At 42.1% G+C, this 16,865-nt stretch overlaps 1 protein-coding gene across 3 annotated transcripts in view; it reads right to left on the reverse strand.

The window, feature by feature from the left end:
* Zmat4 (zinc finger matrin-type 4) overlaps positions 1-16,865 on the reverse strand; it is a 379,004-nt gene that overhangs the window by 296,542 nt on the left and 65,597 nt on the right. For all 3 annotated transcript variants that reach the window (XM_063239857.1, XM_063239858.1, XM_063239856.1), the window contains exon 2: positions 11,533-11,638. In XM_063239857.1, the coding sequence (XP_063095927.1) occupies positions 11,533-11,634 (102 nt within the window). In that variant the 5' untranslated portion in view covers positions 11,635-11,638. The remainder of the gene's footprint in view (positions 1-11,532; positions 11,639-16,865) is intronic.

A 16,865-nucleotide genomic window follows, 5' to 3' on the forward strand; every position in this document is an offset into this window, starting at 1 on the left:
CCCAGAAAGTCCGTTCTGAGGACCTTCACTGCCCTGTTAGGAAATGCATCCTCCACAGCAGGCCACCTGCAAAGCTGGTGAGTCCAGACACTACTGAAGTCCAACTGATGCGATGCCAGGCAGCACAGATGGGCTGCAGAAACACTGCCTGTTATGGTGTGCTGGCTCTCACTGACCAGAAGAGGGTATGTGGCCTTCCACTTGCTCAACAAGAAGATAAAGGATAAACAGGGAGGCCAACATGGCAAGGCGAGACCAGCTCCAAACTCTGGCATCTTCGGGATCTGGAATCAAGACCCGTGGAAAACAACCTAGTAAAAAAAAAAAAAAAAAGAAAGAAAGAAAGAAAGAAAGAAACAGATCTCCAGAACTGAGAGGGTGCTTACAGGAAAACGAGAACCTACAAAGAAGCTGGAAAACAAAACAAAATACAAAGAAAAGAGTGAAGCGGTCTAGAAAGGTCACCCCAGCTCCTGGGAAGGAGTTCCTGTCTCCACTGGCATGAGGTTATAGCCAGCTCAGGTCAGCAACTCTGAGGAGAAACAACAAACTGGGCCAGCAGCACTACCTCCAAGAAAAGCCCATGGCTGTTATGAAATGCAAAATCTGTGTTTCACTCTGTAGATAACTCCTTCTGCGGGCAAGCTAAAGTGGGAGAAGAAACCCAATACCTGCCATACTTGATAGAATTTAATCAGGAGCCATTTAGGGAGGAGCTAATGGTCTAGATTGAGCCACAGACCAAGTATGCTTTGGCGTCTCTTCAGAGTCACCCTATCACAGGGACTACATGGGCAATAGCCATAAGAGATGATCACAGGGATGGCGGACTAAACCTAGACCTGCCAAGAAGTGTGAGCTCAGTCTGCAAAGGTCACAGCTTCAGTCTCTGTGTTCAAAAGCCAGGACAGAAGCATGTTGCTTTCAGAGGGGACTGGGTCTCAAAGTGCTAAGATTCAGTCCAGCAGACGTCTGACCCCCTGCCCCACTGCCTAAATCCACACAGAATTCGGCGAGCAAGGATGTGGTTTGGTTTGAACATTTACCATGGTCCGAGGTGTATGGACAAAGAGGTCTCTGGAGCCAAGAGGCACCTCACAAAACAAGTCCATAAAGCTAGCCAGAGAAAATGATGACTTGGGGTGCACAGGGAACACTGGGTCGTTGAATGACCACAGGCCTAGGGAAGACCCCATTGATAAATCATGCCCAGCAAGAGAGGTGAACCAGAATTCAGCATTCAAACACAGAAACATGAGTACAGAAAATGAGCAGGGACTCTATGATGCCGCTGTACCTGAAGGATCCCAAGACTGTACAACCTGGAAAAGAATTATTCATTCCACAACACAGAGGAATCATTTTGGACTCAGTTTTTTTTTTTTTTTTTTCTTTCTTTCTTTTAAATTCTTTGTGGTGTGAGGGGCACCTGCTTTTTTTGTTGTTTTTCTTTCTCTTTTGATATTTTTTCTTCTAATTTATTCTTTTTTCTTTATCTTGCTCTGTTTTTTTCTTTTTCTCATTTCAACTTTTCAGCTACTTTTATCTAATTCTGGTAATATCTTTTCACTTCTTAATAAGATCCTTTATCTGATTTTTCTCTCTTCTCATTTTCTTTATTTTTCAAATTTTATCTCTTTTATTCTCCCATTCCCCATCTGGAATCTTTACTAGAAGAACCATTAAGTTTTACTAATCTTTAGATATTTAGTTAACATTTCTGAATTATTTTTCCTATTCTTTGAGGAGGCACAGTTGCTGCATTTGGTAGATATCAACTGCATGTCAATATTTGGTTGTCTTTGTATTTATCTCTTTGCTTGTTAATGGCTAATGGTTGTACATTACTGATTTCTATGACCTGTCAATATTCACTTTGTCTTCAATTCTATTTTTTGTTGTTGAACTTGTTGCCATTACCAGCATGGCATACATGTTGCCTGTAACTGGCTTTCTCCATATGCCAATATCTGAATTATCTTTCTGCCACTAACAATATTCTGGTTCATTCATCACAGAAAAGTGGATGCCAAGTACACTGCACCCTCCCCTTGCAAATTAATAGAGGTAGCTGGACCTTGGCAAAGAAGCAAAGGCCTATAGTTTGCCATGACCAGAGTGCTTTGCTAAAAATGAAACACTAATTGTCTCAGTTACTTTTCTCTTATTGCTGAGACAAAATACCTCATGCCAAAAATTAAGGAAGGAAAGGTTTATTTAGCTCATGGTTTGTGGAGGTTTCAATCCATAATCAGCTGACTCCAAGCAGGGTGGCGTGGCACAGATGCAACAGGTCAAAGTGACAGAAGGCAGCAAAAGCAGCAAGAGCAACAGGGGAGGAGAGAGCGGGCAAACCTTTTTGCCTCTCTTTCATTGTACACAGGCTACCAACCTCAGGATGGGTATAGCACTCATACCATCAATCCCAGCATTGGACCATCAATCAATCACAAATTCTAGAAGCCCACCCCTATGACTGCATGAGGTTTGGGGGGACATCCAGACACAAACTATAACACTAAAGAGATTTCCACACTAGCAGTAAATCTTTCCACTGTAATCTACCCACAATGCTCAGCACCTATGCATACATAGGGAGAAAGGAAGAAGGAAAGAAAGAAGGAAAGAAAGAAAGAAAGAAAGAAAGAAAGAAAGAAAGAAAGAAAGAGAGAGAGAGAAAGATAAAGGAACAAAATGCTTCCAAAACCTCCCAACTACCCACAATGTGGCACCAGTAGAGAAAAAATCAAAACCCACAGAGCCAAGTGACAAGGAGAAGGGGGTGAAAGGATCAATATTGCACTTGCCAAGCTCCCAGAAAATATAACTAAACATAGAATATATTTAATAAATACAACAATCACTGACTTTACAAAGGATACAAATGAAATGCTAGCTAAGCTAAAAAAAAAATACAATACACGCATGACGAATTTAGCAGAGAATTGGAGTCCATGAAAAAATACTATAAAGAAGCTGAAGAGATCAAAGTTTCTATTGAAAGCATGGGCAATACAAGTGAGGAATGTCAGAACTAGACGACAGGGCTGGTGCCAGTGACTACATGCTTAGAACACCTCTAAAATAACAAGAAAACAGGAAAACTGATCCAACATCTGCTAGATGATGTAAAGAAGAGGAATCTAAGGTTATTCAGAAATATTGAAAAATCAGAAGACAGCATGCATGACATAAAAAACCTGCTTCTAGAAATAATAACAAACATTTCCAAATATGGAGAAAGAATTTAACATGTAAATAAGTGAGGCATTGGTGCCAAATGCTTATGATCAGAAAAGACCTTTTCCATGACATGATAGTCGAAATCCTATCAGAAGTTCAACACAAGAACAGAATCCTAATAGCTGTTAAAGAAAAGCAATGAATCACTTCTAAAAGTAAATCCATCATAATTACAAACTTCTTTGCACAAACTCTGGCATCTTAAAGGCAAGGAGAGCTTGGGAGTTAAATGCTTCAAGCCCTAAAAGAAAATAACTTCCAACTCAGACTGATAGATCCTGCGAAACTGTCCTTTAAAATTAATGGAGAAGTAAGGTCTTCCCATTATAAAGACTATCTTGGTCTCTAAAAATCTATGAACACCAATCCAGCAATTCAAAAGTATTCTCAAGCATATTCTAACAAGAGACAAGAAACCAATAATCCTGAAAAGTGTATAAAATGAATATGCCAATCAGGACAGAGTTGAACTACACCTTCAAACAAATGGGCTTAAAGATATCTACAACTGTTCCACCACACAATAGAATATATTTTTCTCAGTGGCACACAGAACTTTCTCCAAAATATACCACACACTAGATTATAAGGTATGCTTAAATAAATAAACATGAATTAAAATTATCCCATGCATATAATCTGAGATCTGAATGCAATGAAACTAGAAATTAATAGCAAAAGAAACTAGAGAAATTATGCAAACAAATGGAAATTCAACAATCATGGCAAAAAGGAGAAAATGAGGAATAAGTTAGACTGTTACTAGAATCCAATGGTAATGCCAGTACAAAATGCCAGACCTACGGGATACAGTGAAAGCAGCCCAAGAGACAGGCTTACATCTGTGAATTGTCATATCAGGAAAACATAGTGAGCCCAAATAAACAAAGTAATTACATACTCAAGACCCTAGAAAAACAAGAACATCCCAAGTCCAAAGCTAATACAAAAAGAAAATTATAAAGACCATAGTAGAAATTAATTAAAACAAGACTTAAAAGATAATACAAAAAATCAATGAATCAAAGAGAATAACAAATGAATATACAAAGTAGACAAACTCTTAGCCAATTCTACCAAACACAGGAAAGGCACAAATGAGTGCAATTAGAAATGAAAAAGGTAAAAGCAGTGGACACCATTGAAATAGGGATTTGTAAACACGTTGACAGCAAAGTCCACTGGAGAATCCAGAAATGCATAAACTCCTAGATAAAAATGAATTACCAAAACTGAACCAAGAATACACAGACTCTGAATAATGCAATAAAAGCCAACGAAATTGAAGTAATAATAACAAAATGTACCAACTAAGAAATGCCCACAACGTACAGAAATCTGTATGAACTTCAGGGAAAATGTGAATAATCTTCAAACTCTCTAATGAAATTGAAAGTGAAGAATTACTCCCAAAGTATTTTTGAAATCCTGCTCTGTACTGAGTCCAAAACAAAACATGGGCCCCACAGAAAAGAACTACAGACCAATCTTTTTAATGAACACAGAATCAAAAATCCTCAGTGTTATACTGACAAACAGAGTACAAGAGATCACCAAGAAGATCATATATCTGACCATATAAGCTTCATCCCAAGGATGCACGGATGGTTCCATATGCAAATCAATAAATACAGTGCATCAGAAAAATAGAAGCAAGAACAAAAAATCTCACGGCCATATCAAAAGTCACAGAAAATATCTTTGACAAAATCCAACCTCAGTTCATGATAAAAGATAACAGATATGGAAGGACCTTACCTCAGTCTGATGAGTCACTTACTGCAACATCATATTAAAGGGGAGAAACCTGAAAGTTTTCCCTCTAAATCAGGGAACAGACAGGGATGTCCACTATCAGCACTCCTGTTCAATATAGCACTTGAAACATTAGCCAAAGCAATGAGGCAAAAGAAAGAAATAAAAGAAATATGTAAGAAAAAAAGAAAAAGGTAAATTATCATTATTTGAAAATGGCATGATTCTGCACATAGGAGCACAAAAAAGTCTACCATGAAACTCTTAGAACTAATTGCCAAATTCAGTAATGTAGCTGGTTACAAAATCAACGCATAAAAGTCACTAGTGTTCCTTTATAGTAATTATGAACTCCTTGAGAAAGAAATTAGAAAAAACAGTATCTTTCAAAATAGCATCAAAAAAATGAATTGCTTAGAAATTAACCAAGAAAATGAAAGTTGCCTACCAAGAAACTATGTCTCTGAAAAAGTAGATCAAAGAGAGTATCAGAAATTGGAAAGATCCATGACCCAGGACAGACAGAACCAACATTGTCAAAATAGACCTCCTTTCAAAATTATTACACAAATTTAATCCAGTTCTGATCAAATGCCAATGGTATTACTCATATAACTAGAGAAAACAAGCCGACAGTTCCGATGGAATCAGAAAAGACCCAGAATACCAAACACAAGCCTTAGCCACAAACAAAATCAGGAAGCATCAAAATCTCAGACTCCAAGTTTTATTACAAAGCTCCACTGATTAAAACAGCATGAAACTGTCCCAAAAGCAGACATATGATTCAATGGAGCAGAGCAGGGAATGCAGAAACAACTCCACGCACATTCAGCTATCTGATCCTTGATAAAAAGGCTGAAAATGTATCTGGAGAAAAGATAGCCTCTTCAGTAAGCTATTCTCCTTGTAGGTATCTTCCTATTACAGTGATGCGCGAATACCCATGTTTATAGCAGCACAACTCATAATAGCTAAATCTTGGAAGTAGCCTACGTGTTCAGTCAATGAATGGATCCTGAAAATGTGCTACTTATATAAAATGGAGTACTACTCTGCGATAAAGAAGGATACATTTGAGTAATTTGTAGTAAAATGGATGTGTTGACTCTGCTGTGAAATAAATCAGACATTGCAAATAAAAGGTACATACTAGAATACAAGAAGCGAAGGTGACTAAGAGAGGGGAGGGCACAGGAAGGGGATACAGAAAGGAATCGCAGTGCGTTGCACACAAATATCAACTCCACGCCAGGAGTGCGGTCATTGTGCATGGCAAACGTGCACTAAATGAAAACAAAATTTTTTCAAGAAATTTGAAGTATGAGCAGAATAAGCGATATTGAGAAGCAAGGAGAGGACGGATGAAAGCGTTTATCAGCAGGCCCAGAGTCATGCGTTTCAATCAACATCCTGCAGCGTTCATCTCGGTGCCACTGTCCGGCAGCACTCACACCCCACCACCCTCGGGACCTGCAGAAGCCGGCCAGCGTCTTTTCGGCTGCCTTCCGCGTGAAATGGGGCAGCGGTGTGGCCGGACACCTCCGGAGCTCAGAGCTCCTGGGAGTTGAACAAATGCTGAGTCCACTATTCCCAGGAGAGTTAAGGGGGCTCAGTCACCAGAACCGTCATTGAACCAAGGTAAAAAAAAACACACTGAACCCCCCAAAAGTATGAGCCTAAAAGGGCCAAAGAGCAAGGCCCTGGAGGCAGTGTCACCAGTGTAAGTGAGAGGGTCGAGGCATGACTCCCGCCCGCCCCCGGAGGCTTACCAACGTGTTTACAGGTTCCACGATGCCCGAGCCACTGATCTTCCAGGGGTGGTGAGTCAGACATGAGGTATGGCAGCGTGAGGAGTCAAAGGACAGGCCAAGCAGCACAGCCGGCCCTGGGAGGGCTGGCTTTACGGGACCTTCCCCCACAAACACTCATCTCCTGCGCCTTCCAGATCTGTAAACCATCCTTTACTAATGCAAGCCACTGTGTCCCTTGGCAAGAAACTGTTCTTTAGTCATTTCAAACTTTGCAAGCTACTTATGCAGCCTTCCCAGGAGACACTGAGGCATCCTCATTTGAAAACTTTTGCTTCTTTTTTGTGTTTGTGTTTATTCATTCTGTGGATTCAGAGTATTCATCCAGTGAGCAGGGAATAGCATCTGATCATATTTTCCACCCAAAGACTAACCTGTTATCAATGTCTAATAAGTAAGAAAAATAAAAATGCCCTATGTGTCCCATTTGTTTTCCACACCAGGACTTCATCTTCTACAGGGTGCGTGTGATGGATTAAAACTGTAGCAGGCTTCTCTGGCCTCATATATGAAGCCTCAGCCTGTTGAGGAGGACACTCAGCTATTTGGCAGGAATCCACTTGTTTTGTTTCTGTCTCCTACTTCAGAGGACTAACACTAATTTTGTGGCAAAAATCCTAGCAAAAGCTGTTCTTTTCCCCAAACTATGCCCTGACACCACCAACTGTCAGAAATGCTCAGTTATAATTTATGCTCCCAGACGTTTCAGAACCTCCCAAGAGCCAGATCCCCGCTTCCTCACCCATGCTTTGGCGTGTCTCTCCGCAGCGCACACCGCCCAGCCACGGGGCAGGCCTCACAGTTCTCCCTGGAGGACCATGACTGCTCATTTACCACCCCTAAACTTAACCCACCCCTGAGACCTAGTAAACCCCAGTATTCCCCCAACAAGCCTTTCTTATTCTCTTTTAACTCTAATTTCTACACATTTCATTAGTACACATTCACTCTCAGGACACAGTGGTTCTATTCATGGTGGAGAGCTGCTCCACATACGTAACCCATCCCAGTTGCTTCCTCCCTCCATTCCCCCTCCCTCTTACTCCCTTTTGCAAAAAGTCAAAATCCCTGATTTCTAATATCCGTATTTTGTTTTCCTTTTTATCTTATTTATTTATACATGGAGTTCCTCATATATAAGAGAAACCATTTAATATTTAGGTTTGAGTGTCTAATTTATTTCACTTAACAGTATAGTCTCAAGGTGTATCCATTTCCCTATAAATGCCTCAACTGTATCCTTCACTAGGGCAGAGTAGGACTCAATTCTGTATAAGTACCATATTGTCTTAATTCATTATCTGTTGATAAACATATACACTGCTTCTGAGATTTCACTATTGTGAGATGTGCTGCTATAAACATGGGTACACATGCATGACTGCAGTGTGACATCTTTACTCTTTCAGGAAGACACGTGGAAGGGGAAGAGTTGGATCAAATGGATTGTCTGCATTTAGGCTGAAGGAATTTCCATACCAGTTTCCATAGTTGTTGTAGTAGTTTCTAATCCCACCAACAGTATAGAAGGCTTCCTTTATTCCCAGCAGCCTTGCCAGCATTTGTTACTTTTCGATTTATTGATGACATCCATTCTTTTTGGAAAAAGATGGAGTATTGGCGTTGTTTTAGTTTGCATTTCTCTACCAAGCCTTTCTCGATCATAACACCCCTGTCCCTACTTAATAAGAGTTATTTTAACCATCCTTTCTGAAATAAGATAGAATGTCAGTGTTGCTTTAGTTCACATTTCCCTAAAAAGCCTTGCTTGATCCTAAAGTCCTCTCCCTATTAAGAGGAACCACTTAGTGTCATTATGATGACTCACTCTCTGGAATGTGGAGCATAGCAAGAACTACAAAGCTAACAGCACAATGTGGCCTATATCGGGAAGCCAAAGGGACGAAAGAGCTTTGGTTTGTATCAGACTAGAGCAGCAGCTGTAAAAGCAGGCAGTGCAACTCCTCAGATCGCCTCACACAGGCATTAGTGCCACGTCTGCGACAGCTTCCGTGACATTGATGAGTTTCTTGCCTGCAGAGACCATTTCTGATATGAGCTCAGAATCCTCTACAACCACTAATACCAATATTGCTGGACATACAGGAAACACAGTGAATTCTCACTGGTTTGCTCCACAGGGAAGCCGAGATTATTATCAGGTTGAACTCAAGAGTGAAATCACACTGAAACAACAGATTAGTAATAGAGCATTGACAGTGAGCCTGGCAGCACGCTCAATGAACTGTGCCAGATTTCAGCATCATACAGAGACCTGCCCGACATGTACTTTCAGCAGGGAGGACGCATGTGGAGGGAAGGGGCAGATGGACAGAATCAGAATCAGACTTCCGATGGTCTCAAAGAAGAAATGGAACTACAGAAGTGTCCCTTCCAAAGCTGGCACACAAGACAGGCAAGAGGAAAGAGAGGGTCTCATCAGGTCTGCTCTGTGTGCGCACTGTCTGCGGTTTTACAGAAAGAGCACAGGGGCATTGTCCTTCAGAAAGAAATGCCATCGCTGCGGTAGGCAGGGAAGGAAGCACCACTCTGAGTCCCCTCCCTGTTTACCAGGAATCCTTACTGTTGACAGACGACCGCAGCACTGCTCGTTACAGCTGTGAGGGCACTGCTTTACCTACCCTGTTCCATCTGTGCTACGTCACCAACACTAACTGACAGCCTGTGAATGACTAGATTATGCCACAGCGAAGGCACCACATGTCAACAGGAAAAGTGGAAGTCAAACGACCAAGTTCTCAATTGAACCTCTTTAAATTTTTTATTATTATTGTCACTGTTGCAATATTTCTTTTCTAGTTCAGGAAGCAATGAAGTACTAGATAATGTCACCAGCACCTTTTTATAATACAACCCACCCTTGCATAAATGCTAATTAAACACCCATAATATGTAGACATTATTCCAGAAATTATGGAGGATAAATGAATATAACTCTGCTCCTGCCCTTAAGAACATGGAAAGATAATGTAAAATAAACAAACAAAAAAAAAAAAAAAACCTAGTAAAGAACTAATGGAGGTGAACTGGGGAATAGCTCAGGGGTGTAGTGTCTGCATGGTAAGTGTGAGGTCCTGACTTTGACACCAGGTACTGGAAAAAATAACTAATTGGGAGCCACATAATTTCTGAGCAGGGGTCGCTTCTTCCAACATTCGTCTGGGGATTTAATATTAATAAACTACATGATTTTTAAAACAGTATCTTTTAGAGAATTTCTCATTTACTTTCTTCAACACGTGTTTACTTCTTGACAAAAGAGTACGCATTGTGCCTTCCGATCTGTGAGCTCGGTATCTGTGGGTCCAACTCACCAAAGAACAGAAGCATTAGAAAAAAAATTCAGAAATTTTCAAAAACCAAAACTTGAGTTTGCCACAAATCAGTGTTATCCTGAATCCATGCGAAGCTGTGTGCAGCACCGTGCCGGGTACTGTGAGTGATCTAGAGATAGTCTAAAGTACACACAAAGCTGTGCAGGGTCTACACTAATACTCTGCCATTTATACTGGGGATTAAATTTCTGTCTTTTTAAGAAGGTTTTAGGTCTCGGAACCAATCCCCTATGGATACTCAAGGATGAGTACATTAATTTTTTGACAGATGCTTATTTTAAAAATACTCTCTGAAGAACAAGTTTTATTTTCTTTTATCACAACCTTGCTGCAAAAGAATTAGTAAGGCTAATAATACGGTTTTGCATGTTTGGAAGACATTGCAGCTTCCAAAACATTTCCACAAATACTAGCAAAATAACGGATCTCACTTGGTTGCTGCAAAACCCTGAGGAGCAGGCAGGGGCAGTTTATTGTTGCTGTGGCTGTGTGTGTTGCTGTTATTACCGTTTTCATGATGCACAAGGAAATTTGAGGCCGAGGACAGTCTTGTGACTGACAGTGACAACTGGCATTTGTCAGACTCATCAGGTAAAAAAGAAAATTGCTGGCTAAGCCCTGTAATCTAAAATTTCCTACAAGTTATTACCCTTGAAAATGCGTGTTCCCCCAGTACACGGTCCCTGGAAAATAGAATCCCCCCTCTCCCAGCCCTGCCAAAGCCTCAGCTCCCCTCCTCCACCTCCTGGGCTGTGGCAGGGTCTCCGCGCTCACCTCTACCCCACAACTAAGGACCACAACTAAGCCGCCAGCTCTTCCACTCGGATGGCAGCCCCTGAACTATGTCCTTCAGGAGTATCTGGGCAATGACACTGTCACAGTCCTGCAGGGGATACTGCCATTCCAGGGAACACCGAATTGGGGCATCAAGCATCAGAGAGGGTGTCTTGAGGAGACATGGGCTCCACGACGACTGAGACCCTCAGCTGGCCTGTCCCCTCCCTCTGGGTAGGACTTACAAGCTCATCCTCAGGGATGAGGGGCAGGGGGAGGCTCAGCCAGGCATTCTGCCCTTGTCCGTGAAGGGAACCTCAAGGACAACGATGACAGAGCACAAAGAGAAAGTCTATTGAGTTTTGAGGGGCTGCGGTACACATTTTAAAAAGTAAAGCATGAGCAAAGCAACCAGAGACTGCAAATGACACCCTGGCCGCAGGCCCTGGCCACAGACTCGTTTATTCTACCTGACTCACAGTGTGGCTCTGAAAATGTGCCCAGGTTCTGGGGAAGCCTCCTGGAGCCCAGTCCACGACTCTGGAGGCTCCTTTCTCCCCTCGAGCCGAATGTGTGGGCGATGTCGTCCTTACCTCGTAGTGGGCCACGCGCTGAGATTCCGATATCAGCTGTGCACTGCACACCTTGCAGTAACTGTCTGTAAACAAATCCTGGTCGATATCGGAGGACTTCATCAGGCTAAAAGAAAATCGAGAGAGGGAAAGAAAAGTGAGTCCGCTGCTTTGCTGGGATAAAGGTCATTCACCAAGTGAAAAGCCAGGACCCACAACAAGTGCGATGGCGGTCACAGCGGGTGGTCTAACCACACTTGATGTTACCACGGCAATTAGCCATAACAAGTATACAGTTTACAGTTTTCTCATAAATGCCCAGCAGGGTTCCTGGCACCCTAAAAAATAAAAATCTAGCTTTAGTTTTCTGTTTGTGTAAACCAGACTTGTATCTGATACTATATCAAGGACTTGTATGAGAAGATGTTCACATGTGGGATACATGTTAACAAAGCACCTGAAAGCACCATCAGGAAATATTCTAAAGCACCAAAAGGATAAATGCAACGAAAGGAAACAGGACGGACGAAGCCTGATATATCAACATGCTGGAGTATGTTTTCCCAAATGTAACTCAATCAAATCCCTCTTTAAGGGAGAATTCAGTGAAACAGAAAAAGAAGTTTATGAACAATACGTAAAGCATTATATACTGAATGCTTTAATATTCATATATAGATGTACAAAATTCTGAAATATTTTAACAAAATTTTAATAACAGTTGTCATTCAGAGATTATAGGCAAATGCTTTTATAACTTCATTTTAAAAATTCCCATAATGTACACATTGCTTTTTCATTAAAGAACAAATTACTTTAGTCAAAAGATATGTAAGCTACATAAAATTAGGCTTTAGTTCAATAGCTATGCAGAACTTACAAAACTTTAAAAAATCAGACCAAACTACAAATGATTTGCTTCCTCATGACTTGTGACATGAAGGGGACCTTCTGCTCCTGCTGACTTCTGCATTTAGCTTTACTGGAACCCATCAAAGCCAATTTACCAGTCTATACAGCAAACAAACCCACGAAAGTAAATGTATCTCACATGTCAAAACCCACATTAAAACGCAGCCAAGGGCCCAGCCTTGCAAAACTGACCTGTCAGAAAGGCATGTGACAACAGCCAGAGGGTCATGTGGCCTCACAGACACAAATGCCAGCGCCTCAGAATGCCCAAGTCTGCTGCGTCTACCCTCTACTTTCTTCTATGAAGGAAGAACTGTGCAGATCGCAGGCTACCAGAAGGGCAGGAGACCCTCAGGAGATGGTACTGTATCCATCTTCCCACAGGACCACCCCAAGTTGCACGGCTTGTTATCAGCATGGCCGGAAACCCTGTCTAACTCATATGACTATAATTTTCACACAGCAGATCCATCCCAGATCTAATGCTTCCACATGATATCGTGTGAATTGCTCACTCAATCTCTAAGTCTTAGTTTTCCCCCACAAAAAGTAGAAATACTTCCCATGCCTCCTTAGAGACTGTCGTGAAGATCAAAGAACTATATAGAAAGGGGGAGACCATGGTGGACACTCAGTGGCTAACTACCAAACCACAGAACCTGAAGGCTGCCTGGTAACTTCCTCAAGATTCCTGTGAGCAACTCACAGACAGCGGAGTGGCCCAGGCCGCTTCACTACCCCGAAGATCAGCATCAACACGAACGTTCCTACTCTCAAGCTTTGTAGAGGGCTCTCCAGTGGCTTTGAATGGCTGCACATGAATTAAAAAGACAGCCAGGTTGTGCTGCCCCACTCCTGGGGAAAGCATTTTTATGTCAATTTCCGTTCAGAGGAGATGATGGAATATTTGAGAACAACTTTATTGAGGAAAGGAAGTCAGGGGAGGAGCAGTTTCTAAACACGGTTACTGGCCATCCTCTGGCACAGAAAGAGTGTTGTCTTCACATGTTTTTGCAAGACAAAATAACAGATAAAAGCTGTGCTCCCCTAAAATAAGACATGCTTGGAATTTGGCAAGAGGCAAAATTGTGACCCTTAATGATTCATGTGCACCAGCAAGACGTTCTAACTATCTTTTAGCCTGCCGCACAGAAGCTGGTATAAAACGCCTTCGCCTTTGGTGTAGTAACACTCACGTGCTCGGTTTTGCTTGGCAGTTGACAAGTTAATTTGCTTTAGTGACAATCTCTCATTCCAACCTCTATACACAAATAGCTCTTCCTTGCTGTGATATATACACTATGGTATAAATATATGAGATATATATACACACCATAGTGTGAGGTACACACACATACTATATACTATATTCTATAGCCTGACAAAGCTTCAGTGTCCCAACTAAAATTTCTCACTTGTTCTTATTTGTAAAAACAAGAAAGAAGAAAAAGAAAGCAGAGAGAGAGAGAGACAGAGAGAGACACAGAGAGAGACAGAAGGTTATACAAACTATAAAATTCTGCATGTGTAAGAGACCATTCTCATATTTTAATGGCACCCTGGTGCTGGTAAAAATGTTGACCAGTTTTCAAACAACACACACATAAATTAATCATGGGTGAACCATCTTAAGTAATTTTTAAACCATCTAAATAGTTAGCTCTGCAGGTAAAGCATCTACCAGAAATAAAAGGCTACCTGCCTCAACAACTTGAAACTCACTTTCTGTCGTGGCCCTTGTCTTTAATGGCTCATTCAGGGCATTTGTCCTCAGTTATTTAAAAGAATTCAGTTTCTGACTGGTTTATTGCTACCTAGATCAATCAACAATTATGCCAGAGAATATGGACCACATCACAGTGATGAGAACCAGTTATTTCTGGAAGCATCACTCCGGGCAAATGGTTCTGTTGGCCTGGGGACCAGTACTTCAAAGGCTTGAAGACTCACTGTCTCACTAACAAGGCAACCCATCCCAGAGAGACTCAACACTCTGAATTTTAGGTTTTTCTTGAGATGAATCAAGTATGTCCCCCTGTAGCTTTCATTCATTTATTCTGTCTTAGGGACACCTCGCAACAGTCCTATTTCTTTTTCATGAGATTTACTCCATCAAGGTTTCTGGGGATAACTCTCTTCTGTCTCTTCCTGAGTCTACCACCCCTTATCACCATCGCTGCATCTACTGCACTATGCCACATCCTCACCGACAATGCCACGAGCAGAAGGAAGCATCCCAAAATGGTCTACCTGGGGCAGAGGGTCACAAGTCCAACCGACCATATTGGAACACCAACTGTTATTTCCAGTGGTCTCTATTCAAGTCCCAGAATGAAAATGCAGAGATGTTGTTCTGATGATGGGAAAATATAGTACAACCTTTTGAAGCACCAAATAGGAAAAGAAAACTTAGTAAGGTATATTTTTAAAACCAAGCTCTTATAAATGATTATGCTTAAATATGATCATATCCCCTGCTATTTCTAATAAAGAAGTGTGCTAAGATAGATTCATGAGTGATCTGGTTAATAGGAATCCCCAAACTCCCTGCACACTCCTTCCTTGTTACACAACCAACTGCAGAAACCAAGCCCTGTGAAAAGATATTCAAGGTACGTGTTGGACCAGGCAGGGCTGTAGGAGTCTGTGTCTCGGTGAAGCAGCAGAAATAGCTTTAAAGGCAGAATATAAAATGTGTATACTAAAAAAATTCCAAGGAAGAGAAAATACCATGGCTTATTTCACTGTTTTATATAAGAATAACGATTTGAGGAAGCCCATATGCAATATAAAGGGCAGTAAAGACCCTTCTGAATCTACAAGACAGGAGTGAGATACCTGAATAGGTTAAATTCCAGGGAGAGGCAATTAGTGGACAAGTGTCAGGCTGGTCTGTGCATGAGACCTTTCTCCAAGAGAAGAGAACTCTCTGTGTAGGTCAGCTTAGACAACCAGAGCATCTGATGTATGATTCAAAGCCTGGAATTCCCAAGAGAGAAGGCTGCCACTTGATTTCCTGCTCCGACTGGTTTGGAGTAGGATTCTCAGCTTCCTGGGCCTTCAGCACAAGCACAAAGTGGTGAGAAAAAGAAGGCAGAACAAACACGATTTCTTGGCCTTGTCTGTGGTCCTGAAAAGTCTAGCCCTCACCAGCAGTGGGAGTAGGAATGGGAAAATGGATCCCTGGCTGGTCAGTCCACGAAGTCCCATCAGAACCATGTGTGGTGACCTCCACTTTGGATGCATGAGTGCAGTAAAGCTTTCTCATTGCTGCCCGACCCCAACACATCCACTGATTGATGAATGTCCTTGCCATCGCCTGTCAGCATTCGCACAGCATAGGACCACCTTTAATGTAGCAAAGAGGCCACAGAACCGAGGTGGGAGCCATATCAGAGTCCAGTTACATTCTCCTTTCCTGTCTCAGGTGTGTGCACTCCAACAAATCTATCTACACAGATGTCAGGGACATTCAAAATTCTGATGGGCAAGTAGATATAATAAAAGAAATATGAAGCAAGGGGCTTTTATTTATCCCATAATGATTATCAAGAGTGTGGTCTTGTGAGGCTCTTGGACAGCAGAAGATACAACTCTGCCTCCAAACCCTCACGAGTAGTGGGTGAAAAGGGACACCACATATAAACCAGTACCTGAGACTCAGGGCTAAGTATAATCTGGCTGGGAAAAGTCTTCAGAGCACTTGTGCAGACAGAGAGCATATCAAAGAACTCTGCTAGTGGGTTGCATACGAGTTGAAAATGGGAAGATGATTAGAATTAGAGCAGAGTGAGAGGGGCTCCAACTCAGAAGCTAATTCTCTTCCCTGGCACAAAGAAAAACATTACTGCCAGCAGATACAAGAAGATACCCAGGAGGTGCAATGGTAAGGGCTAATTTGGGGAACCACAGTGTAAGGGTGAGAGCAGAAAGATGCAAGAGAGAAAATAAGCTGGAGACCACACTGAGGAAAGGGGGGCTGGGGGTAACCACCAGGTCCTAGTGTTTCACCCCAGTATGAAGAAGGGCCTTTTCCAGGGTCCTCAGCCTTGTCCTGACCCCTGAGAGAACTGCAGAAACAGGCTTCAACTGGGGAAACCTGGGCACACTTCATTCCCTTCTCTTCCCCACCTGAGTGCTGACCAGACCTGACCCCACCTGGCTCCCAAGACCACAGTCAGATCAACCAGGCTCCCGGAGGTGCAGTCATAGGTGGTGTGGAAACAGAACCACCTCAGAGAGCTCCAGGCTCATGCAGAGGCATTCAGAGCATTCAGGCATTCCCATCAGGCTGTGCTGCCCACCATCCAGGCAGCCAAATTACACTTGCTTCCTGGTTTGTACAGCACAGGGAACATTTTTGCAAGCTTGCTGTGCTGATTAGAAGTGACGTAGATAAAGCACAGACACAGACTGTGGTATGCGGCAGACACTCAAGAAGC

This window comes from Cavia porcellus, unplaced genomic scaffold, assembly GCF_034190915.1.
Source record: "Cavia porcellus strain 051 isolate PalLab524CR breed Dunkin Hartley unplaced genomic scaffold, mCavPor4.1 scaffold_29, whole genome shotgun sequence".
NCBI lineage: Eukaryota > Metazoa > Chordata > Mammalia > Rodentia > Caviidae > Cavia > Cavia porcellus.